This window comes from Purpureocillium lilacinum, assembly GCF_023168085.1.
Source record: "Purpureocillium lilacinum CBS 284.36 DNA, scaffold_6, whole genome shotgun sequence".
Classification (NCBI taxonomy): domain Eukaryota; kingdom Fungi; phylum Ascomycota; class Sordariomycetes; order Hypocreales; family Ophiocordycipitaceae; genus Purpureocillium; species Purpureocillium lilacinum.
The window spans coordinates 1,368,821-1,393,367 of NW_027072116.1; the positions used below are offsets into that span (position 1 = coordinate 1,368,821).

Genomic DNA, 24,547 nt, shown 5'->3' on the forward strand with positions numbered 1-24,547 from the left:
CAGCACACGACTCGCCGGGCGCCAGGTCGTGCTACCCCTAAAAAGCAGGACCTTGTCAGGGCACAAGAGGTGACCAAACGCATTCCAAAAGCCAGCCATTGGGGGTCGGACCGCCATCTTTTGATGATGGCCTACAATAGGAAACAGGACGCATTGAGGGCACGCAGGGTAGCTCTCCTTGGCCATTAAAGAGTCGGAGCATACTTGAAATGGATTGACGCCATCCCGAGCCGCGCTCGTGTGAGTCCGAACCTGTGCGAACGCTCATCGCCCAGCCACCCATGCGCGGAGCTTTGGCTCAAGGCGGCCGAGGTCAGAGGCACAGCGCGAAGCCGACGTGGCAGCATGGAGCATGGGCCCTGTCAGTTTCGGGCTGTGACAAGAAGCTAGGTACGCGGTAGAAGGGCCTGCTCGGCGTTTCGGCCGTGGGGACACTGCAGCCACGTCCAGCACTTCCATTCGTACTCGTACTTGCTTCGTAGCCGCGTCCGCCGCAGCACGTCACCGCCAGCCAAGCCCGCCTGTTGGTCCGGCGACCTCTCAGCGGTCACCGCGAAACCACCCCGGGCAGGCCAACATAATGCGGCAAGTGCACCTGAGATAGAGGAGAGGAAAACGCCATGTGAACAAAGGGGATTTCTACTACAGATATTCACAGGCATGAGGACCCCAATCACCCCGTCTAGACCACCTCGACAACTGTTGGTACAAGCTTTTCGCGTCCATGGCGGCGTTCCTTTATACCCGCAGACCAATCTCCTCGGCGTACGGCAGCACGAACAGGTCGCCAACCGTCGACACAGTGGCCTTGCCGTCCAGGAGAGCCTTGGCGGTCTGTACGCAAAGTTAGCCGGTCTGCGCTGGGCATGCGGCGCCAACGTGAGCTTCTTCAAGATGCAACGTACCGTCTTCAGCTTGTCGGCGGTAACGGAGTCGATGCCGCTAGCCAGGGCAGCAAGGTCGGCGGCCTTGCCGCTGTGCACGAGGCCGGATCCAGCCTGGAGGATGCTCGGTCCACGGAACTGAGCCTTCTCAAGGGCGTCGAACTTGGCGTTGGCAACAGCCTTGGCGACGTCCTCCTTGCTCACCGAGCCATCCGCGACGCTCTTGAGCGCCTTAGCGGTGTCCTCGGCGGCCTTGCGAACAGCGGCGGCAGGGCCAGTAAGCTGAATAGCCAGCAGGCCGGCGTCGGAGTAAGCGAGGTTGGCGGAAGAGACGGAGAGGCCAGTCGACCCGGCGGTGGCCTTGGAGAGCAGGCTGAAGCCAGGAGTCCACTTGATCGTGGGCTTGCCACCCAACAGAGCAGCGAGGACGGCAATCTCGGGCTTCGAGCCGTTGCTGTCGGAGCCGGGGAAGGCGATGACCATGGAGTTGCCACCAGCGTGGTTCGTCCGCTGCTCGCCGCCGTGGTACTTGGACGCCTCAACCTTGAGGGACTGGCCGCTCTGAGAGCTGGCCGGGACGTCCTTGAAGAACTGGCCAACCCACTTGGACAGGGCGTCGGGCGACGCACCGTCGGCGACGACAGCAATGTTGGGCTTGGAGTAGACGACGTCGGCGTAGCTAGCAATGTACTCCTCGTTCAGGTACTTCTGGGGAGTCGACAGCGAAGGGTATACGGGGGCGCCGAGGCCGGTGTGGAAGGCGACGGCGTGGGCGTTGTCGAGGGCCAGAGCGGGCACATTGGCGTTGAGAGCAGCCTGCTTGAGGTGCAGGACACGCTCAACATCCTCGTGGAACTCGTGCGCTGCAATTGATTTAGCTTCGGTCCTCCAATGGCGATGCGATGGTGCGGCTCACTGGTGTACTTGGTCATGGAAACGACCTCGGCCAAGAGCTCGGCAAAGTACGGCAGGTCCTCGCGGAGGAAGCTGGCCTTGAGAACCAGGGCCTCTCGGGAGTGCGAGGCAGACAATTGACCGCCCAGGAGTTCGGATTCGCGCGTGATGCGGAGGGCAGATCGCCTTTGCGTGTTCTAACGGCAAATTAGCTCACGATCCCGTCATCCTCGGCAATCGGCCTGCGACTCGCCTTGAAGGTAAACTCCTCAAGACCGACGGTCAGGCCGGGCAGCGGCTGGTAACGAGTGCCGGCCTTGGCCACGATAGCCAGCTCGGTCGTCGGGCCATGGGCGTCCCGCGAAGCAACCTTGAGGCCAGAGAGGTCCGTCGTGTCGAAGGCGCCCGTCGAGGCCGCGGCAGCGAAGCCACGGCGCTGGAGCGGCTGCACGCTGCAGGAGCGCCGGGCGGCCTGCTGCGCGGTTCTCGCGAGGGAGGTTCTCGAGATCATGGTCGAGGATGAGGGCGTAGGCGATGAGCGGTCCTTCAGCCGGCGTGGTGAAGCAATTGATCTCTCAAGATGTGCCTCGTCGAACCAGCTCCCGTCTAATTTTCGGCGCCGGCGAAGCCTGCGAGAATCACGTGATTGCTGATTGGCTGGCGCCGGGGAGCCTCAGCTGCCAGGTAGCCGCGAGGTATCCTGCCCGCGGACCGCCTGCCAACAGCGACTCGGGGGCTACTGCGCGCCAGCCCGTACCCGACCAACCCACTTGAAGCTCTTGTCGACTTACACCAGCAGAAAAATTGACGGATGCGACCAAGGTGGGCTTGACTTGCTTCATCGCCAACCACCACGACCCTTCAATTCTCTTGCACCCGCACACCGAAATTCCCCCGCCTCATCGGCGCGGCCCATCCTTCGACTGCCACCCTTCAATGACGGCCCGGTAGTCTCAGTGGCAGCTCTAGAGATAGTGAGAGGATCTCTAGGAGCAGAGCAATGCTTGTAGTCAGTGCCGCCTGCGACCCCGCCAGATCTTCCCTGCAGCCCTTACTGACCTGTCGCCCGCAGACAAAACACGCAGCCGAGCTTTGTGCTCTCCTAGTCAGCGATCTCTTTGGCGAGCTTCCATCGGTACGTTCCCTCTCCTGCGCATACTCCCGGTGAAGCGATGCAGCGTGGTGAGCGCGGGGCTGACTCAACGTGTTTCGCAGCGAATTCTCGCCGCCCTCTTTACCAAGGGACGATCCAGCATCGCGCAGCTGGCTCAGCATACGTCTCTAGGCCCGCGACAATTGCGAAATGGCCTCGCCGTCCTGATTCAACACAACCTCCTCTACCACTACACAGACCCCGACTCCAGGGTCACCAACTACGAAACAAACTCCGACGCCTGCTACAGCCTCGTCCGGTCGGGCAAGATCCTCGAGGTCATCGACAGCCAATATGGGACTGCTGAGCGCGATCTCGTCCAGACGCTCATGCAACTGGGTTACGCCCGGGTCGCAGACCTCACCCATGCCTTCTCATCGCGGGCTCCAAAGACCAATGGGCACGCGAACGGAACACATGAGTCGGGGTCTGGGCTGATTGAGTCTGAGGATCATCTCAACGCCGTCCTGACCCGCCTCATTCAGGCCGAGATCGTCGAGACTGTACGGCCAGACAGTTTTCGGAATCCGGCGGAGGTCTATCGCGAGATCGAGACGGAGCTCACCAAGACCGGCCCTGGAGAAAAGGCTACCAAGAGCAAAGGGGAGCAGCAAACAGCAATCATCGAGCGATTTAGAACCTTTCGTGATCAGGGCAGGATGTTGAAGCGGCAGCTCGATCAGTCCAATGGCCCGGTCACCAAGAAGAGGAAGCTTCAGAACGGCGCAAGCCATGTCGACGACCCCTTTGACGAGGTCGCCCAACTCAATGTAGGTTGCGAGCAACCACTGACTCGGCAGATCCAAGCTAACAAGTGGCAGCCCAACATTGTAGTCCGGGTCAATCACGAAAAGTGCTTGGTACAGCTTCGCAACCAGCGACTGGCGGAGTTTGCCGCGGACACCGTCGGCGAGGCCACCGGCCAGATATACCGAGCCTTGTTAGAGCTGTTGACAACGCAGCTGCCGAGGTGCCAGCCGGATTCTCTGATTGGTGACCAGACAGGTGGCCAACAGCAAGTGACGGTCACGTCTGTCCAGATCCTGGAACACCTCGATGAGAGTGTCAACGTGCAGAGCGGCATAGGCAAGGCACCCAAGGACAAGATCGACTTCCAGAGCGCCGAGAAGATCAAAGCTACGCCCCTTGACTATGAGAGCGATTCCGAAGATGATTCGGACGAGCGACCAGTGGCCCGCCCAAGGGTGCCAAGACCCCTTTCCAACGGCCATGGAGGCGATTTCGACGCATCGGACGATGACGATGGATTTCCTGCACAGAGCAGCCACCAAGCACAGCGGTCCAATGGCGAACGGCAAACAAAGGTTAAGTTTGAGGACGACGGAACGTCCAAGGACAGTCGACTTGATCAGATGAGACAGCACCTGTTGCTCCTGGCGGAAGGGAAACACCGGTTTGTTCGACACTGTGGCACCCACGGTAGAGGTCAGTGGACGGTCGATTTCGGCCAGCTCATGGAGAGTCTCCGCGAGGCAGAGCTCGATGCATACATCGAGCAGTCGTTCGGCCGCCACGGCCTGCGTCTGACACGGATCCTGAGAGAAAAGGGGAAGCTCGACGAGAAGATGCTGCCTTCGGCTGCGCTGATGAAGAAATCGGATGTGCAGGGGAAAATGCTGGCGATGCAAATGGCAGGACTCGTCGATGTACAGGAGGTGCCAAAGGACAACAGCCGGTTGGCGAACCGAACGATGTTCTTCTGGTTCTTCGACGGCGAGCGGACGCAGTCGCAGCTTCTGGACGATGTCTACAAGGCCATGCTCCGCTGTTTGCAGAAGCTCCAGGTGGAGCGGCACAGGGACAGGAACGTCTTGTCCTTTGTAGAGCGCAAGGACGTCAAGGGCAAGGAGGAAGAGGTGATGTCGGCAGAGCACTACAACACGTACAACCGGCACTTGGAGGAGCAGGACAAGCTCATCGCACAGGTCATGAGGCTCGACGACATGGTGGGAGTCTTCCGCGATTATTGACACAGGATGGATGCATGTCGACGACATGTCTCGTAGCATAGCGCACGGCCATGAATATGTTGGTCGATTGAATAGGGAATCAAGACCCGCATTGACGACCAAATACTACTCTGCCGGACCACGACCGGACATTGTGCGTGAGAATGGGCGTATGGTCGCATTTCGATGGACGACTATGTGACATTGCGCATGTGACGAGAACTAAGAATGCGACATGAGATGCTGGCTGGATTCCACTTCTCCGGAGTAGAGAGTCGAGAGTAGACAAATGAGCCGTTGAGGCAGCTCTCGAGCCTAATATGGGTAGAGGCGATAGACGTGCTCTAGAGCAGAAAGCATCACGCTATGCACAAGTTGGGATTAAGAGTGCGAAGCGCAGGGTAGGGCGGCGGCCCGGCGTCGTGATGCATGTGCGCGGGCGCGGTACTTGCTCGTGGCTAGGTCAGAAGGGTCTCCGGCCCACCCGCCCCGAGTCCCCGACAGTGGACACCTCAGCGGTGGGTCCAGCGCCCATCCCATCCATCCAGCCGAGCCCCTGCCGCGCTCTCTCGCCTCGGGGCCCCAGGAACCGCTGGACCGCCGCCCGTCGCGTGCTCCCGAGATCGGTACCTGTGCCCTGGGAAAGCAAGTTGGCCGCCATCAAAAAATTTCCCCCGTGGGCGTCGCTCCTCAGCATTGAAATTGCCGCGACCACCTCAACCACCCCGGGACGAAGCGCCAGACAACCTCACCCGCCGTTTTCGAGATCGTGCATCATGTCGCCCCCGGCAATGGTTTCTGGCCGCGAGAAGGAGTCGGGTCTGGCCCGACTCCTTGGTTCCGGTTAGTGCTCAGTCTCTGCCGCCGCTGGGTCCTGCCCCCACGGCCGGCGCATGTGTGCATGCTGACCGACGATGCTTCGCGACAGGCTCCGCTGGTATTGCCGAGCTGGCCGTCTTCCACCCCGTACGTTGGTCCACGAACCTCGACGACCTGAGCAGGCGCTGACTCTTGTCGTGCACAGGTCGACACGATTGCGAAGCGATTGATGAGCAACCAGACTCGGGTAAGGAGGACCCCACGACTCGCCGACAAGAAACGAATCGAGCTTGAATACTGAGCACTTTTACTGCTGCAGATCACCAGCGCCAGCCAGCTCAACCAGGTCATCTTCAAGGACAAGGCCGGCGCGCCCATCGGCCGCAAGTTCTTCTCTCTGTTCCCCGGCCTGGGCTACGCCGCCGGTTACAAGGTCCTGCAGCGGATATACAAGTATGGCGGTCAGCCCGTGGCGCGCGACTATCTCGCGCAGCACTACGGCAAGGACTTTGAGGCGGCGTTCGGCAAGAAGACGGGCAAGGCCATCATGCACTCTACGGCCGGCAGGTGAGACGCCCAGCTGCAGCGCTCTACGATGGTGTGCGCGACGACTGACTTTGCATCCACTTGTAGCTTGATCGGAATCGGCGAGATTGTCCTCCTTCCCCTCGACGTCCTCAAGATCAAGCGCCAGACGAACCCGGAAGCCTTCAAGGGCCGAGGCGTGCTCAAGATTGTCCGCGACGAGGGTTTCGGCCTCTACCGCGGCTGGGGCTGGACTGCCGCCCGCAATGCCCCGGGCTCCTTTGCTGTGCGTTGAACCAGGCGCTGCGTTTGAGGTCTATGATGCTTACTGTCGGCAACAGCTGTTTGGTGGCTCGGCCTTTGCCAAAGAGTACCTGTTCCACCTCCAGGACTACAACAAGGCGAGCTGGTTCCAGAACTTCGTGGCCTCGATTGCCGGCGCGTCGGCGTCGCTCGTCGTCTCCGCACCGCTCGATGTGATCAAGACGCGTATCCAGAACCGCAACTTTGACAACCCGGAGAGCGGATTCCGCATCCTGTCCAACATGGCCCGCCAGGAGGGCTTCTCGAGTTTCTTCAAGGGCCTGGTGCCTAAGGTGAGTGGCCATTGCCCCTCCCTCGATTGCCATATTGCTGCGTGTGAGTGTGACGGGGGCTAACACGACCGACGCAGCTGCTCATGACGGGACCCAAGCTGGTGTTCTCGTTCTGGCTCGCGCAGACGCTCATCCCGGCGTTTGACACCGCCTTCAAGCGATAAAGGGCTCGCTGTGTTATTTAGAACAACAAAATCTTTGTAATTGGGACGGATAGACTTTTCAGCGGCTTGCCAGCGCAGGACGGACGGAATGAACGGGGCGTTGGCGAGTACCGGCCGAGGGGACGATGCTGTGTATCTTGGGTACCCTCGTATTATAGAAGCACTCAGCTCTATGGAGTCAGCGACATGCGATTAGGACTTGCGCGGGCGGGCGGACGACTGGTATTTTGAACGCGTGATGGCTGTAGCCGAGGTGTGTGGACGGCAACCTGTGCCCTCAGCTGCCCAAAGTGGTATCGTTGTCGACCTGGACGGGCAAGATGCTGTTGTGAGTCTATTGTACTTGTATGCCCAGCATGAGGTTGCCCATGCCAAACGGAACAGTTTGTTCGAGCGGCGTGAATAAGGCGATCAAACATTGTGCCCAAACGAGGGCCTGTTGCCAACTGCAGAGCAACGCTGGATGGAGGCCACGGCAGGAGAACAAAGGCATTGTGGTCCCTGGCCGTGCAACAGCGGCATCGCTTCCGTCCTGTGGCACAGACGAATCTAGCGAAGCGCACGGGGCATCCGGGGCCTCCACTGTTTCAATCTGGTCCAACTTGGGCAGCAGGGACAGAGCTTAAAGTTAGAAGGTTCGATTGGTGGCGTCACGTCAGCGGCCCGCCACGCGCCGTTGCCCTGGACAACAGGCGGCCAGCGCACACCGCACCAGTCGCTGCAGGTGCGGCACAACAACAGCTAGCGGCGCCCAACCAGCACCCGCCGCCAGCGAGCCGCAGGTTGCACAGGGCCTGTCGCTAGCTTGTTTGGAACAGCTTCCAGTGGACGTTGTTGAGGTGAGCTGGGCTGGGCTCTCCCCATTGGAGGTGTGCTACTAGTTGCCCGTACCTACCCAGGAAGGCAGTCGCTGCCCACCTTCCAGCCTGCCTTCCCGTTCGCCATGGCGCCTTGTTATTTACTTACCCTGCCCGCCTCAACACCAAGCTCTCTCCGCATCCCACCCAAGCAGCCAGCTTCCCGCAACCTCAATTTGCTGAGCACTTCCCTCTAGTGCCCCATATCCTCGCCGCCGTGCTGATCCCGCAGGCACGCACACACACGCCCAGCTGCTGCCCCTCCACGCGCACGTCATTGGAGCTGCCCCAAGCGTGGTAGCGGCGCCGTCCGCATTCTTGACGTTCGCGCATCGCATTCCAGAGCTGCCCTCTCCGTCAGACCATAGTCCGGAGATAGGATGCCACAGTCACACGCCAGTACGGACCGGGAGTCGGTCTGGTCCGAAGGGGACCACCGGCTGAAACATCAACACTCTGCCTCTTCTGATCATGGCAGCCGAGCCTTGATTCCCATGTGCGTCTGATATCCGGCCAACTTTTGTTGCTCTGTCTGCCCGACACCTCTACTGACTGACGATGGCTTCACAGGTGGGACAGCTCCGATCCTGAACGTGCACCCCCGCCGTTGCCCTTGAATCCGCAGTCGCCCAGCTTCTCGTCGCGGGCCGGCACTAGTATTGCCATCCAGTCCGCCCATGCTGCGCTGAGCGAGCGAGCCCGCGAGAACGCCGTCGTCCCGTCCCTGGCCAAGCGGGTCCAGGACGGCTCCCCCGAAAAATCCATGATCAAGGGCCACCGTCGCATGCAGTCGCTGCAGCCTGGCACCGTCCGGGACATGAGTCTTATGATCGACGGCGGGCGAAACACTCCTGGCTCCCCCGGCCGATCTTTCGACAAGCACGACCGACCGTCGACTCCCACCAGCAACAATAACAACAACCAGCTCCGAGAGAGCGCCATCGAGCACGAGAGCTCGAACCCGGGTCCTGGCCCCAGCCTCACACCAATTGTCCGACCGACGGTCCGTCGACCGCCTCCTCAGAGCATACTGGGAGAGAACACGCCGCCTCAGTCGTCGACTATGCTCGCCCTTCAGACCATGGGCATCCAACAAGCATCCCGAGAGGCAAACCCTGCCCTCTCGAGTGTTACAAACGGCGCGACCCCTAGCAAAGGTGCCCCGACCATCGAGGGCCTGTCTGGTCAGATCATCAATCTCACTGGCATCGCCCAGTCACTGCAAAAGGAGCTGTCGGCGCTCAGCAGGCGCAGCCGCGACAATGCCACCGACCTTCTCAGCCTCAAGGAGGCCACCAACACCAGGGATGAGGACATTCGAAGGAGCCTACGAGACCTGATGGGTAATGTGAGCGAGGCGTCCAGCAGAATCTCTTCGCGCGAACACTACTCTGGGCTGTTCCTCGACAACAAGCCTCACTGCACCTCGCCGCCTCATAGGGGTTCGTTCCAACTCCCCCGGATACCATCACCCAAGAGCTTTGCCGAGTCTATCGACCGCGCCTCCGTGAGCACACCCTCTCTCGTGGGCGTGGATGGCCCCGCCTCGATTGCCATCCTTGAAAGGATTCTGCGCGGCCTCGGTACCAAAGATGGACAGGAATCGCTGGTCGGCCTCCTCAACGAGCTGTCGCAAAAGGTATCCGGGCTGGCGACGGCTTCCAAGGTGGATGACCTCGCTCGCTTCGTTCGCGAAAGGTCGCAGAGCGCAATCGTCCCAGATGTCTCTGCGCGCGGCTCACCATTTGGCGGCGATGTCGTCGCGGCCGGCTCCATAACCCCGAGAGTCGAGCGCCTTCTCCACAGCAGTGAGAATCGCAGCTTGCCAGGCTCGGCGGGGCGTGGCGCCGACCTGCTGAATGAGGACCTCATAAAGATCATTCAGTCAGTCAAGGACAGCGTCGCGCAGGGCGGCGGCTTGACGGCCGAGGTCAAGGCTCTGGTGCGCGAACTTCGGGGCGAGGTCCTGGGCATGGGCCGTGAGCTCGGCAAGCGCCTGGAGAAGATGGGTGTCAGGGCCGATGAAGAGTCGGACCCTCCCAGCAAAGATGAAGTCTCAAGGGTGATCGATGAGGGCCTCGCTCAGATGAAGGAGCAGCTAAACAACGTCCTCCGCGAGCATCGACGACAGTCTCAGGCCTCGGCCTCCTCGCAGAAGACCCTGATCGATTATCAGGAGATCTACAACGCTATGCGTGCAGCACTCCGTGACAACGAAGCTTCTCGCAGTGAGATGCCCGATCTTAGCCGCGAGGACGTCATCGAGGCTGTGCGTGACGCCTGGGAGAACTACAAGCCCGAGATCGAGGTTCAGCAGCTCGGTCTGGAGCGCGACGAAGTCCTTACCTGCCTCAAGGAGGGCATCCAGGAGTACATGCCTCGTGATCAAGCACCGGTTGGCGCGACCAGGGATGAGGTGTTCCAGGCCGTCGTCGAAGGCCTGAAGCATTTTGTGCCGCCGCGCATGGACACCTCGGCGACGATGTCTAGGGACGAGATTATCGAGGCTGTCCGTGACTGCCTAGAGGAGTTTGAATTCCCTGTGGCGGCGTCTGCGATTGGCAACGACATGACGCACAAGGATATGGTCCACGCAGTCAAGGAGGGCCTGGAAGGGCTTGAGTTTCCTCGCGGAGATGCCATCGTTAGAGCCCAGCCTGACAACGACGAGGTTCTGCTGCGCCTCCAAGACATCATGGAGTACATGAAGCTTGAGTTCAAGGCGGTCTCTGAAGAGGCAAAGGACAATGTCGCTGCCAACGGCCGAGACACGGAACAAGTCCTCGACGCCACCAAGGACGGCCTAGAGAATCTCCGCATTGCCATTGAGAGCTATGTTGACCGCGTCTCTGGCGCGAGTGGACACGAGGAGCTCATGGAGCATCTGTCCAGGACAGTCGAGGAGATGAAGGAAGAGCTGTCCCATGCTGTTACGCAGGCCAACGAAGGCGCGCGCGTACAGCTCCAAACCGAACTTGAGGGCCTGCGTGACGTTGTCAATTCGTCAATGGTCCCTGCGACGCCCCAAAATGCGAACAACAACCATGAAGTCCTCGACGCGCTGCAAACCGGCCTTAACAACCTCAGGCAGGAGATCTTGAGACCTCGCCCCGAGACCAGCGAAATCCTGGATGCCATCAACGATGGTCTCAACGAGATTCGGGCTGGGATCGACAGAGTGACTAACAAGCCGGTCGACCTAACCGCAAACGATGAGATCCTGGACGCTCTCAAGAGTGGTCTGGACTCTGTCAGGTCTGACATCGAGACGCTGCGCGACGACGGCAATGACAGAGCAGTAGCCACAGTCAACAATCTCGGGTCGGACCAGGCCATCATTCCGGCAGACATGGTCAAGCAGGATGACATCAGGAATCTCGAGGTTCTCATCACACAGCTCCGAATCAAGGTCGAGGCTATGGGCCCCGAAGCCGAGACGGACAACGTGCAAAAGGAGGATCTGGCTCGGCTGGAGGACATGCTTCGAAACGTCCAGGAAGGCGTTGAAGAGATTTCTTCTCGAGAGCCTCCAGCACCAGCCGAGAAGGAGGCGTCGGATGCTGCTCCTATTCCTGGGGATGTTGCGACAAAGGATGATGTCGAAGCCATCGAGACGATTCTGCGCAACACGAAAGCTCGCCTTGACGACCTCATTGACGGCGAGCAAGCTGTCCGAAAAGAGCAGCTTGATGCCGTAGAGGCTGCTGCATTGGAGTCCAAGCAAACAATGGACTCTATAGTTGAGCAGCTTGGCGCTATCTCCAAAAAGGAAGACCTGACTGTCTTTGAATCTCTGCTCACGCAACTTACCGTCGGCTTGAGCGAGTTGAAGGAGCATGCAGATAAGGACGCTGAAAACGACGACAAGGCCACCAAAACGGACGTTGAAGCTGTCGAAACGGTCGTACTCGAGATCAAGACGGCGCTCGACGGCTTTACTGGCACAGACTTTGCAGGTCTATCGAACAAGGAGGATCTCTCAAACATTGAGAGCATCGTCAAGGAGGCCAACGAGAAGCTCCAAGAGCTTTCCGAGGTATCGACCAAAGCCCAGGATGATCGCCAAGCCGAAATCGTTGGTGTGGCCGACCGAGTGGCCGAGGTCAAAACGTTCTTGGAGGAATTCCAGGAGGCCGTCAAGGGCAAGCTTGAGGAGGGCACGTCTGGTGTCGAGGCGCTCGGCAAGCTCCTTGAATCCATGGGCGAGAAGATCGACAAGAACGAGAACGTCGGTCAAGACCTCAAAGACATGTTCGACAATATGAAGACGCAGTTCGAGGAGTCCAAGGAGGTCGTCGCCGGTGCCAGACTCGAATCGAACGAGAAGCTCCAGGAAGCCACGGACAGCATAGGAACCAAGATCGACGACAAGATCACGGAGCTCATTGCCAAGTATGACGAGTTCAAGATCACCCTCGACGAAAAGTCGGCGGCGGGTGAGGCGCGGGACATCGAGACTGAAGCTGCCGTCGTCGGAACCAAGGCGGTTGCGGACGAGCTGAAGCTGCTGATTGACACTCTGGGTTCGACCGTCACAGACTCGCTTGAGAAGATGGAGGAAGCCTCGAAGACTGTGTTCGAAAAGGTCGAAGAGCTCGCTTCTCGAACCGACGACCACCAGGCCGAGGGCAAGTCTGAGCATGCACAGACGCGGGAGCACATCCAGCAAGCCGTCGCAGTCGTTGAGGGCTTGCAGGGCGAAGTCAAGGAATACCAGCCCCAAATCCTGCAGGCAGTCAAAGACCTCCTCCTCCTCGTCGGCGAGCACTACGAGCACTCCAAATCCTCCGCCACCAACCTCCAAGACAAGATTGTGGAGTCGAAGCCGCCTGAGCAGCCCATGCTGCCCCCTCCGGAGAAGTATGATGATTCGGAGGTGCAGCAGAAGCTCAATACGCTGGTGGAGCAAAAGTACGACGATTCGGAAGTCAAGGAGACGCTCAACAGGCTGGTGGAGCAAAGATACGACGACACCGAGGTCCGAGAGACTCTGGGTAGGCTGCTCGAAGACAAGTACGACGACTCTATGCTCCACGAGAAGATCGATAAGCTGGTCGAGGACAAGTACGACGACGCCGGCGTCCACGAGAAGCTGGACAGGCTCGTCGACCACAGCGCCACGGCTACGGAGGCATTTTCGCGCTTTGAAACCCTGGATAAGGTGCACGCGTCTGTCGTCAACACGGCTGCCGAGATTTCTCAATTCCTGTCTGCTCAGACGCAGCGCATCTCGGACGACCACGAGGACCGCGAGAAGACTCTCCAGGAGACGATCATCTCCCTGGAGCGCCGGCTGGCCGAAAAGGAGCATGTGGAGACGTCTATCCTCAGCCTCAAGGATGAGGAAGAGAGGCTCCGCAAGAGCGTCATGAGCCTCCGCACGGAGCAGGAGAGTCTCATCCGCCAGAAGACTAGACTCACAGGCGACGTGTCCTCGCTCGAGACGGCCATGCGATTGCGCAAGGAGGAGCTCTCGGAGATGGAGCACCGCGCAGAACGTCTTGAACGGCGCATCATGGAGGGCGTCATGGACCATTCACGGATTCTTCTCATGTCCAAGTCTAGCAAGGACCGCGACAATATGAGCCGCAAGCGCGTCAAGAAGCCTGCCAGCGAAGAGGCTGAGGTCCCCAAACCCCGGCCCGTCGTCAACATGGCCCTGCAGGCAAAGCGTAACCTGGCACCGCCGGCATCGAACGGAGCTGCGAGGCGTATTGCGTCTCTCAGCCAGATGCACAGCAACATGTCGTCGGGTCTGGTCAAGCGAAGCCAGAGCGTGCGGACGCCGGCGGGCGCGAACGCGCTCCGGAAGCGCAGCTGGGGCGGCGGCCTTGGAAAGGCGTTTGACTCTGAGGACAAGGAGAACGTTGGCGTGGCGGAGACGGTGGAAGAGCTGGAAGAGCCGGAGACGCCTCAGCCGGACCGAACCACCGAGATCGACTTTGCGGGAGAGGAGACGACGGTGCTCGACTCGGCGCTTGACGACGACGGCGACGATGATCACAGCGAGGCCGGCACGCTGCGGCGGAGCAGCATGGGCACCACGGTGATTACATCGAGCACGGATCAGTACGACGAGTCCGAGGCCGGGACCAGCGAGTACGGCGACGAGTATAGCGACTACACGGAGAGCGTCATCGGGACGGACGCCAGCACCGATATTGGCGCCGAGAACGGCCTCGTGCTGTACGGTCAGTAGAGGTCGACGACACCGCGTCTTCTGTCATTTGGGCGATGCCCCGACACCCAAGACACGAAGTAGAGCAGCATGGAGTGGTACAAAGTATGTTGTATGGATTAGTACAGGACGAGATTGTGTGCCTGCCGCCTTGAGCGTTCCGTTTTGTTTGTTTGCTTTGTTGGGTTACGTCCATGATCGGAAATGACGAGTACATGAAGTGATAGCTGTTAATTGTAACAAATATTCGGTTCTGCAACCTCTGGAGATGAGCAATGCCAAGGGGAATGGGTGATGTTAACACGAGAGAGCAGTGATCTGTGCCTGTCCCTTGCCGGGCGTCGAAGTGATGGTGGTGGAGAGATGGTGCAGACTGCAGGGGTCTGTTACAGCTGTGAATTAACCCCACCATCCCGCCAAAGCAGGCCAACTCCACGCCCGACCTCACCTCACGTCTTTCACACGCGCGGCAGCAAGCCCACCTCCACTGCCCGACGCGTCTCGCCCCAGCTCCCACCGCCACGAGCACCACGAGTACTACCACATCCTCCGTCCTCCTCCTCCAAACAACCGGCCCGACGAACCACCACCTGCAAACCCACGCGTCGCCGCCATGGAGCACAGCAGCAGCACCGGCCCGGGCGCCAGCAACCTCCTCTCCCCGCCGGAGCTCACGCCCCTCGAGCAGGAAGTGCTGGACGAGTACGAGCGGCTGGCCAACAACATGAAGGAGGTAAGATGCCACACCCTCGCCTCACCTCGCCTCACCCACCGACCGACCGATCTCTTCTCTTCTGCCGCTCCCTTCCCTTCTCCTTTCCCCATTCAAGACAGGGAAGTACGATAGGAGGAGGAATTATAAGAAACGGGGACTAGACAGGAGGAAGGGCAAAAGAGAGAGGCAGGCAGGCAACAAGGGAGAGAACAAAGCAAGCTGATGGGATGTACGGTTTAGCTCGCGGCGGTGCTCGACGACCTGGCCTCGCGGCCGACGACGCAGATCCTCGACGGGCTGCGCGAGCTGGAGCGCAAGACGAGCCTGGCGTTTACGCTGCTCAAGGCGAGCGTGTACAGCATCGTGCTGCAGCAGGAGATTGACTGGGGGAGCGGCGGCGGCCCCGGCGAGGATGGGGGTGACGGGCAGTGAAGAGCGAAAAGCGAAAGCGAAAGCAGCCCCGGCCGAGAGAGGACGTGAGCCTGGAGGGGAAAGAGCGGACGACATGATGAGGGAGGGAGGGGGATGCAAAAAGGAGACAAGCTTTTTGAAGGTCGAAGGCATGCCGGGTGATGCAGTGGGATTGGCGTTCTGGTGCCCTGTTTCTTGCTTCTTTGATACCCTACGAAATGACACGAGGTTCGGATGACGGTTCGCGCGTAGGCCAGTTTCACTCGGTAAGCGTTCGATAGTCTTGGACGTAAAGTCCCGGGAGATTTCCCTCTCTTCTTTCCCCTCTATCGACAATATACATAGCTGGTAGTATACACGCACGCACGGCCGTGCCGCTTCCTGCGACTTGCGCTCCCCCGAATGCCATCCTTCTTCTCCCCTTTCTTCTCTTTTCAGTTCCTCCCTTAGTATACAGCGCCGCCGTAGTACACCTTGCGCACGTCCACCATCTTCTTGCCGCGGCCAATGGCAATCTCCTCGGGGTCGGGCTGGTTGACGAGCGCGTTGTAGGCGGCCTTGACCGAGTTCATGGGGTTCTTGGAGCGCGGCATGCGCGCCGCGATGTCGTGCAGGCCCGAGGCGCGGCACATTTCGAAGATGCGGTGCGGGCAGCGGAGGCCAAAGCCTGCGGGTAGCTTCGTTAGAACCGTCCATGTTGACTGTGCATGTTGGGGGGGAGGGGGCTGCCTGGGCTGCCTTACCTGGCGGGCGGGCAAAGAGCTCGACGACGGTGCCCGACACCTTTGCGCTGACGTTGCCGTAGACGGTGCGGTTCTCGTACCGGCGGATGGGCTTCATGTTGCGGATGGCCAGCAGCTGGGCCGTCTCGGCGGCGAGGCCGGCCTCGGTGGACTTTGCGATGCCCAGGCCCAGGCGGCCGTTGCCGTTGCCGGCGATGGCGACGACCGAGGTGCTGCGCACCTTGCCCAGACGCGTCTGGTTGGAGACCCAGCGCGTGACCAGGACCTTGCGGTAGATGGACTGGATGTCCTTGAGGCTCATGCCCGTCAGGCGCTTGATCTCCTGGTAGTGACCCGCGTCGTCCTGGCCCTCGTCCTCCGGGTCGACGGCCGACTTGTACAGGCCCTCGACGCCGGGCACCTTGCCCAGCTCCACGGCCTCGGCCGAGTGGACGCGAGTGGCGCCTGCGGGCCCGTCCTCGACGAGCTCGAGGTTGGAGGGCTGCACCTCGCCGGGGTCGCTAAGCGACGACAGCTTGTCGAGCTCCTTCTTCCACTCGGCGTCGACGGCCTCGTCGAGCTTCATGGCCTGGGCGCGCGTCAGCAGGTCCGGGCCCGAGGCGTTGGCGTCGGGCTCGGGCTGCGCGCCCTCGCCGTCCTCGTCGACCAGGTACCGCTTGAGCAGCTCCGGGTCCTTCTCAATGTCCTTGAGCTCGTCCTCGGTCAGGTCGATGAGCTCCTGGCCGTTGCTCTCCTTGACCCTCCGCAGGGCGCGGACCATGGCGCGCGTGAGCTGGTCCGTCGTCTTCTTGTCCGTCAGCTGGGCCATGCGCGCGCCATACCGATCAACCCAGTCGTTGTGGTTGAGCCACTCGGGTTCGCGGGGCGTCACGTCGGGCTGCGGCCTGAGGTCGTATCTCGGGTCCAGGACGGTGTAGTCCTCGACGTAGTTGGGGCGGTAGGGGTCGTCGCGCAGGCGGCCCTGGAAGACGAGGTCGTCCGGGTCGACGGCCTTCTCGCCGGCGCGCAGGGCCTCGAGCTGCTCGGGCGTGTACTTGCTCCGCAGTGCCTCTTGGTCCTGCTTGGAGTACTCGGGGAACTTTTCCTGGCGGTACTTGGCCAGCGTCGAGGGGCTCAGCAGGCCCAGCTCCTCGGCCTTGACGTTGCGGAACCGTGACCGCCGCTTCGAGCGCACCGCTGAGCTGTGGAATTGGGCGCACTGGACCGAGGCTGCTGCCGGGCGGGAGGAGCGCGTCGAGGCGAGGCACCGCCCGAGGAGGCCATGTGCCGGGCGTGCGACGCTCATGGCCGCCGAGCTGCCTGCTTGCCTTGCCGCTGAGGCGAGCGAGCTAGAAGGGGCAGTGTATGGGGGGGATGGTGGCACGGGGCCCGTGTCGTGCCGTGTCGTGTCGTGTCGTCGAGAGCGGCGCCTGGTCGGTCCGTGATATCGTGATGTGAGCGCTCTCACACGAGCTCGAGATTTTTCTGGAGCCTCCCAGGACGACCTGCGAGGCCCCAATTGAACGCCCGGTCCCGTTTGTGCTAGCGCGAGATGGGGACCTGCCTGTCGTCCGTGCCGGTGGCAGGGGGCCCTTTGGAGGGACAGACACGTGCACTCTCACGTGATGCACTTGCAACACCACGCCCCTGTTTCATGTTCTCTGTGCAGAGAGACAGCGCCTGGAACCATTATTGTGGTTGCATGATGGCTGGTAGGTCGAACAAACGCTTTGTGGTTTTGCCTCTCTTCAAGCTCCTAGGCCAACATCCTGCCCTTTGCACAACATGTGCCATCCCGTCCCGCGCGCTGCACGTAGAGACCGCAGCTTTCCATGGCACGCATCCACCACGCCATTCCGTCCGAGCACCGCACCGCGCCGCCAAGCTCCGACAAGGTTGGCGCACCGGTGAAACGTCTCAGGGCAGCCTCCTGATTGCATCTCGGTCCCGCAGCCAGCGCAACACCGGCGCTTCGCTTCCCACCGTGGGGCCAGTCGCGCCCGCCGTTGTACGGCCACTCTATGCCGCTCGGAACCACGAAGAGCCCATGTTGCTCGTCGTTTTCCTCCTGTCCCTTTGATCCTGTTTTCGGTGCGCCTGTCGTGAAATTCGTCGTGTCTTTCACTATTGCCAACTTCCACCCGCTGTGCCGACTCGCTGAGTGCACCCGCCTGGACAGCATCACCTAGGTGTAATTGCTTGCCTCACATCTGCAGGCGTCGTCTTCAGAAGCACCGTCCATCAAACGCCAACGACATCTGCACCCATCACCTGCGTCTCACCGTGCACCAGCCATCTGCGCGCGAGCCAGCATCCAGCCATGGCCGACTTCTCGTGGCTCCGCAAGGTCGGCGCCACGCCCGAGGCCGTCGCCGTCCTCAACGACCAGCCTCAGCTCTTCGTCACCCTTATCGTCGTCATCCTCGGCCTGGCTCTCCAGTGCGTCCTCATCTGGTACATCCACTTCGCCACCTTGAAGCCCGAGCAAAAGAAGAAGAAGGCCAAGGACAACGGCAAGGCCGCTCCCGCGAGGAGGTAAACTCTGTACGACCCGCTTACACGACTTTGCCCGTCCTCGAGAACCGAAACCGAGTCTCGATGCACTTGACTGAAGGTCCTTGCGGCCCATCTTCGGAGTGGATGGCTTCGAAATAGGAGGCCGGGACAACGATTGAATTTGGCGTTGGGCATATTGATAGATAGACACCATCTGATCAGTCCGTCTTGCTGGCAAGCGATGACCGAGCGACAGCCTTTGCTGCATTTCTCTTGCTGTACTTAATACATTTTGGTACTGTACATTCTCACCAGCGATGCTAACTATCTGCCTGAGAAATCAGCCATAGTGCGAAAATTGATTCAAATTGATATAGGAGCCTGGGTGCGACATTTGCGACTGGTCCCATCTGCCGCGGCTTGTGGCGAAGTCACCCTCCCGGCGCTCCCATACCTGGCTGGAGGTCGGCCACTGTGTATATGATTGACTCTGCGGGTGGCTGTTCGATGGTGCTGAATAGATGCTGGGCTCCACGAATGGTGCTAGAACGGTCGAGGGTGTCGCTAAGAAGCCGCCTTCGGAGCCAGAGCTTCCAAGTCGGTAAGGCGAGAACTCTCTGTACGGGGCACTGGTACGAGGACTGCTGTATACCGTCGACGGCTCGGACAGAGACATGACGACATCCTCGCCCTCCTCAAAATATGTCACCATCGTCGGTTGTACGGTTGCATAGTCTTCCAGAGATCCACCTCCCACACCTGGCTTAGGCGCGTGTTCCGTTGTTGGCACTGGTGCAGTCGGTCCGCCCTTCCTTGCACTTGCCCTCTTGTTCAAGTGTTGTGGTTCAAGCGTTGTCACGAGGACACCCCAGGTCCTCCTCTCAATACCTGATACCAAGCTATTCGCGTCGACTCCCTGCACCTCGTCTTGCCCAGAATCCGAATTGGGTAGCGTTCCAAGTGACTCGACCTTTTGCCTCAACGTTGGCGACTCTGCGTTTACGAGCTTCGCTAGAGATGTTGCTATCACGGGCAGCAACCTGGCTCGATCCGATATCTCCTGTGAACTGGTAAGCATGGCTCAGGATCTTGGAAGGAAGAGCTTTACGGACTTTGAGATATGGCATATGGAAAACCGCTGGAGCCAAGTCAACAAGAGAATGCGACGGGGTCTCCCCTATCCAAGACACTCCCTTCACTTGCCCCCTACGTCCCATGATCGTCGTCCTTAGGGTTGTCTGTACGAGGTCTCGGACGCTGGTAGAATCCAACAGTTCAGATACTGGCTTGCAGTCTTGGCTCTTTCTCTTCGGCCCCCCTCGTGTCTCGGCGCTTTCTGAGCGAAGGTTTATACTTCGAACAAAGTCCTCCACAGCCTTGTGATCGGTCGCCGTCAAGTACTGGGAAAAAAGACTGTCCATTCTGGGCCCGCCGCTGTCGGCTTCGTGCCTCATCAACTTTCGTTTCTTTGGTGCGCGTTTAGCATCTGGCGGCGTCGCCTCTTTTGTAATGAGTTCGAGAGAACATGACCAAGACGCAAAGTCCGCTGTAGGAGCTCCCGCAGGGGCAATCAAGCTAGACGACATATCGGGATGCTGGATGGAGAAGGCCTTTTCCGAGTCGCTGTTCGAGTCGGCACAGGCCTGAATGCGGCAACCTAGTCGATCCCATACCTGTTGCTTGCGCATGAGCAAAAGTGAAGCCGCCTGTTTAGGAATTGTTTGATGAGGCCATACCTCGCATCCTTCCACCCACTGCACGATCCGAGCCATGTGCCCCGGAGTCATGAGCGCATGGCCATCCACAGTAACAGAGACGTACAGGTGACACGGACCTGCTCGCCGTATCCAGACATGATTACTGGTGACGAGACCCAAGAGCTCGGCGCTGGTTTGCGGTCGACCGAGCGCCACCGGAAGCTTGAGCGTGAGCGAGCCCCTGACGATTAGCTCTGCACCGTCGACCTTGCTGGCTAGGTGCAGGTCTGGCAAGGAAACGGCCGCGTGCTGCATGGCTGGGCATTGAAAACGCCCATTAGCTGGACTTGTCGGCGATGAAGGATGACGGTGGGTGCTGTTGGTGCCACCGCACACATCGCAACAAGGTTTCTGTCCCCAGGGCTAGCTTGACAGGCGACAAAATGTAGGACAGACAGGGCGACGCTGGACTGACTTGTCAATGGGAAGGTGGTACCCGGCGTAGACACGAATTTGGCAAGAGCGCTCGCGACCCTTCAACAATGGAAGGCACACACACTTTCACGCACGATGTACGAGGTAAGTGTACATTCAACTCTTTGGCTTGGGGGGAGTCGACTCGATAGGATGACGCCGCACCATGAGTATGCTTCGCTTTCAATTGTTCGCAGCCATGTATCTATTCTTCCCAAGATGTCGTCAGATCTCGACCTGCCCGAGGTCTTCATAAACTGTCCCAAATATCATTCAGTCGTCACGCCACCTCTTCATCATCCAAGTCATCTGTTCACGGCATTCCGCTCGCAGCCCTACTTGGCAAACCAAGGAAACTTCTTCTTGCTTGGCTCTACTGGGCCCGACGAACTGCTCTCGACCTGCAAACTCCGCTGGTAGATTTCCTGCGCATTGTCAGCTTCTTGAGCCGCGAAGCCGCGTGCTGGCTTGAAACTCACCTCGTCGTCCGTGGGCATGCGGCACCCCAGTATCAGATCTCGGGTATTTTCGAGCTTGCTGAGGTTGCGATACGCCGTGCCTCGGCTCTTCATGATGGGCAGTAGCACTTCCCCCAGCACCTCAAATTTTTTCCAGTTGATGCGGTCACCATCAGGTCCCACAAACGTCTTGCTGCCCTCCTCGGCCGACACAAGATCCCGACGATGAAGGGGGATGAAAGGTATCCGCGGTAGCGGAGAGTTTTCCCAAGCCAAACGATACGCAAAGTGGCTCTTCTGCGTCCCCATCAGGATTGTCAGCGTCGCAAAGCGCTTTTGCACATCAGGTGGCACTAGAGCTCGTGTCTGAGCGAGCCGGTGGATAGCCGTCCCATTGATCCCGGCCAGCACCGCCGCCAACCCGTTGTAGTTGTTCATTTGCCGCAGCTTGACGGCAATGTTCATAAACTTGGCCAGCATCTGAGCCCGGTGTTTTGCCTTATCCCTCAACAGAATCATGTTAGCAACCCATTTGGCGATGTGGTTGAAGTGGTTGATCATGCGATTCACGTTTCGCAGACTCTTGCACTTCTCCTTTTGCGCGCTGGATAAGCTGACGTGGCGGACGAAGTCGCGAATGCGGATAGAAGAGAACATGATCCAGTCGATGCGGGTAAGTTCGTCGGCTATACCATCATCCGACATGTCCATGAAGATGTGGTATCGAAACTTGTTCATGGGCAGGTAATCAGTGGGCTCCAACTGGCTCGCCTGCTGCTCGTACTCCTCATACGAGTTGAACTGGAATTGCGACCCTGTCGTGCTTGCCTTGTCAGGGACCGACGTCTCGGAGCTGTTTGAAGGTCGTCCGTCCGTCTCTTCGTCAAACTGAAGGGCATTCATGCCAGTGGGCAGCTCGTTCATATCCTTGGACAAGATCTTGCTGGCAAGCTCGTCGCCTGCGTCATCGGCGTTTGCCCACCCCGTGTCATCATCGACAATCACATTAAGCTGGAGGTTTCGACGCATCTGCTGTGAGGCAAGGGAAAACACAGGCTCTGTGGAGAGGTGTTTGATGAAGTCTTCGAGATTGCGGCGCGTCGTTGGTCGGGCGAAGTCGCCGGGATACAGCGACACCCACTTCGCCACTACCTCGATAATCCTCAGCTGTGTGGCTGTCTTGGTGAGATAGTGTGCGGTCTTGTCGTCGCGAACTCGATCTAGCCGGAGGAGGATGGCGGAGAACAATTCTCCTGGCGCAGCGAACTTTCGATACAAGCAGAGGAAGATGTCGGAGAAGTTGTTATCTGCCCTAGACAGTCGCATTGCGAGCAAGCGGTCGACAAGCTCGTCGAAAGTAACACCCGCGACCCTCGGCTGCTTCTCGACAATCGCATCATCGCCCCTTTGTAGTATCGGAATGTCGTCAGAGTTTCTGCGCGACTCTCCCTCGGACTCCTCCAGCTCGAGGAATGAATCGCCGCCTGGTCTATCGAACCGGAAGCCTGTGCCACAAGTCAGCATTTGCGATTCAACGACCTGGACACCAGTCGCACCTGGCCGTGGACTCCTCGAGGCTTGGGCGCGATGTGAATCTCCTCCTTGCGCGTTGGAGAAGCCGCGCAGAACTGAAAAGTCAGAGCTGGCTCGGCTATGCTTGCTGTGCTGGCTCAGTGGTCTTCCGGTGTGATCGGGAGCCTCCAGGTTGGCGGCTGACCGGGCTCGTCTTCGCGACGTTGTCTCTCCGTTGTCGTCTGAAATAGTCAACGACAGGAGCCCACACATTGGAGATGACCGCGAATTACCTTTGCGATGCGATATTGAAGCCCTCAAGATGGTTTGCAAGCACGCTCGGCACGCATCGGGCTTCGTTATGGCCACCTTGTAGCTAGCGATGCACGATTTGAACCACTCGTGAATGGCTACTTTGTCTGGATCGACCTCCCAGTCCTCCTCCTCCACGCCGTCGCATTTGCAAGCAACAAGAACGGCAGGAAGGTTGGAGTTGGCAAGAGCAGCTGGACCGTGGATCAGCGACATGCAAAGACGAGCCTTGAGCTCGGGACGAGGGCGCGCGCGTACTGGCGACGTCGTGAAGCTGACGCAGTGACCTCTTATCGGTGACGTCGTAGAGGATCAATGCAGAATCCACCCGAGGAATGATATGCCCATTAATCTGCTTGGGCCATTGTATTGCTTCGGGGGGACTGAATTCGAAGTGGTCGAGATCCAGCTCGAGAAGGGTGACCATGATTGGAACATTGTCCACGACTTGCCGTACGGTCGAGGCGTTGGATATGGGCGGCCGGGGTAGCGTAAAGACACGCTGTATGAGGGTCGACTTGCCGACGGCGGATGCGCCGATGACGGCGACGTTGTAGCTCTCCATGGCGGAGCCTGAATTGGACTGAAGCAAGCAGAAGACAAGCGTCAGCTTTTCCGCGTTCCAATACTTGTCAACACACGTCCCCAGACACCCCGGGGCATGTAGCCGGAGCTCCTCCGCTGACCCCTGTCAGCGCGGGTCGCCAGCTGGGGCGCAGCGCGCAACGGATGGATGCTCGTGGCAAAGGGGCTGGCTGGGCATGGGCAGAGCTCATGAGGGGCAGGCACATCCTATGAGCTTGCCGCATTCGAGTTGCTTTTTGCTGCTTACCCAGTAGTATTGCGAAGGGCCAATAGTTAATGACTCTCGACGTGGAGGCGGCCAGCGCTGGGTCTTGTCGTTGTCATCGCTGTCGTCACGATCGGTCGGGGAGGATTCGTCTTCGGATGACGGCTCGCGGTGGGGTGTCTCGGCGTCGTTCTCTTCGATGGCGGGGCCAAAGCGACTGAAAAAGGGGTCGTCGACGATGGAGACAAAGGAGTCGCGATCGCCTCCACTTGTACGGGATGGAAGCAGGCCGCCGGCCGATGAAGCCGTGCTGGAGCTTGCCGTCAGATCCGTCGAGGTGGATGTGCGCGAAAAGACGCTGGCCGTCGCGTTGCTCTGGGCCGAGTCGCGGGCGGCGGATGCGGAGGGACGGGAAGAGGTGGTGGTCGTGGCGCCGGAGGGGCGCCTATGGGGCCTGGGGCCGTCTGAAGTCCTGTGAGCTTCGCGGGAGCTGACATTGCTGGAAGTCATGGTCACGATCGCGGCCTCAGCGGCGCGAAGGGGACGTGGGTGGTGGCATGGGGGGGCAGCGACTGGCGGCGGCGAGGAGATGATTGAGCAATAAATGAAGCCGGCAGGTCTTCGCGGGACCGACGCAGACAAGTTGGAGAAGCGCGCACCACCGAGGCCGTTTGTGGTTGATGGCGAAAGCCACTGGGACACTACTGGACAGGAGGGCCACTTACCAGCCTGCAATCCACAAGCCGGATCAGCCACGACGATGACGGCGGCGACAGGAGACTTGTCGCGCGGCGCGAATCAAGGATCAATGGGCGGGTGGTTTTCTGGTTGGTGAGCTGACTTGGTCAAGCGCACGGGCGGGCAGCCATGTGCTCGATGCGATGCGATGCGATGCGCAGTCGAGACGCCGACCTGTCGGA

General features: G+C 59.6%; 8 protein-coding genes across 8 annotated transcripts; 5 read left to right on the plus strand and 3 right to left on the minus strand.

The window, feature by feature from the left end:
- Window positions 1–738: 738 nt before the first annotated feature.
- Window positions 739–2,289, minus strand: PLICBS_008320 (ubiquinol-cytochrome c reductase core subunit 1; the record flags this gene model as incomplete). The annotated part of the gene is made up of 4 exons (XM_065601369.1): window positions 739–834; window positions 906–1,747; window positions 1,801–1,975; window positions 2,059–2,289. 4 exons carry the CDS (start codon window positions 2,287–2,289, stop codon window positions 739–741), a joined length of 1,344 nt encoding a protein of 447 aa, XP_065457441.1.
- Window positions 2,290–2,778: 489 nt separating this feature from the next.
- Window positions 2,779–4,922, plus strand: PLICBS_008321 (RNA polymerase III subunit C82; the record flags this gene model as incomplete). Its single annotated transcript, XM_065601370.1, has 3 exons — window positions 2,779–2,913; window positions 2,994–3,701; window positions 3,753–4,922. The coding sequence occupies 3 exons, from the start codon at window positions 2,779–2,781 to the stop codon at window positions 4,920–4,922; spliced, it is 2,013 nt and encodes a 670-aa protein (XP_065457442.1).
- A 755-nt stretch (window positions 4,923–5,677) lies between these two features.
- Window positions 5,678–7,005, plus strand: PLICBS_008322 (mitochondrial GTP/GDP carrier protein 1; the record flags this gene model as incomplete). Its single annotated transcript, XM_018324167.1, has 7 exons — window positions 5,678–5,744; window positions 5,830–5,867; window positions 5,926–5,967; window positions 6,040–6,287; window positions 6,354–6,531; window positions 6,587–6,841; window positions 6,919–7,005. The coding sequence occupies 7 exons, from the start codon at window positions 5,678–5,680 to the stop codon at window positions 7,003–7,005; spliced, it is 915 nt and encodes a 304-aa protein (XP_018177346.1).
- A 1,237-nt stretch (window positions 7,006–8,242) lies between these two features.
- PLICBS_008323 (uncharacterized protein) lies at window positions 8,243–14,061 on the plus strand (the record flags this gene model as incomplete). The annotated part of the gene is made up of 2 exons (XM_018324166.2): window positions 8,243–8,358; window positions 8,433–14,061. The coding sequence occupies 2 exons, from the start codon at window positions 8,243–8,245 to the stop codon at window positions 14,059–14,061; spliced, it is 5,745 nt and encodes a 1,914-aa protein (XP_018177345.2).
- A 592-nt stretch (window positions 14,062–14,653) lies between these two features.
- Window positions 14,654–15,187, plus strand: PLICBS_008324 (uncharacterized protein; the record flags this gene model as incomplete). Its single annotated transcript, XM_065601371.1, has 2 exons — window positions 14,654–14,773; window positions 14,996–15,187. The coding sequence occupies 2 exons, from the start codon at window positions 14,654–14,656 to the stop codon at window positions 15,185–15,187; spliced, it is 312 nt and encodes a 103-aa protein (XP_065457443.1).
- A 425-nt stretch (window positions 15,188–15,612) lies between these two features.
- Window positions 15,613–17,194, minus strand: PLICBS_008325 (mitochondrial 37S ribosomal protein uS5m; the record flags this gene model as incomplete). Its single annotated transcript, XM_018324165.2, has 2 exons — window positions 15,613–15,833; window positions 15,910–17,194. The coding sequence occupies 2 exons, from the start codon at window positions 17,192–17,194 to the stop codon at window positions 15,613–15,615; spliced, it is 1,506 nt and encodes a 501-aa protein (XP_018177344.1).
- Window positions 17,195–18,208: 1,014 nt separating this feature from the next.
- PLICBS_008326 (uncharacterized protein) lies at window positions 18,209–18,563 on the plus strand (the record flags this gene model as incomplete). Its single annotated transcript, XM_018324164.1, has 2 exons — window positions 18,209–18,423; window positions 18,503–18,563. The coding sequence occupies 2 exons, from the start codon at window positions 18,209–18,211 to the stop codon at window positions 18,561–18,563; spliced, it is 276 nt and encodes a 91-aa protein (XP_018177343.1).
- A 2,327-nt stretch (window positions 18,564–20,890) lies between these two features.
- Window positions 20,891–24,137, minus strand: PLICBS_008327 (uncharacterized protein; the record flags this gene model as incomplete). The annotated part of the gene is made up of 7 exons (XM_065601372.1): window positions 20,891–20,980; window positions 21,035–22,518; window positions 22,570–22,767; window positions 22,819–23,031; window positions 23,096–23,420; window positions 23,489–23,518; window positions 23,670–24,137. The coding sequence occupies 7 exons, from the start codon at window positions 24,135–24,137 to the stop codon at window positions 20,891–20,893; spliced, it is 2,808 nt and encodes a 935-aa protein (XP_065457444.1).
- Window positions 24,138–24,547: the final 410 nt, after the last annotated feature.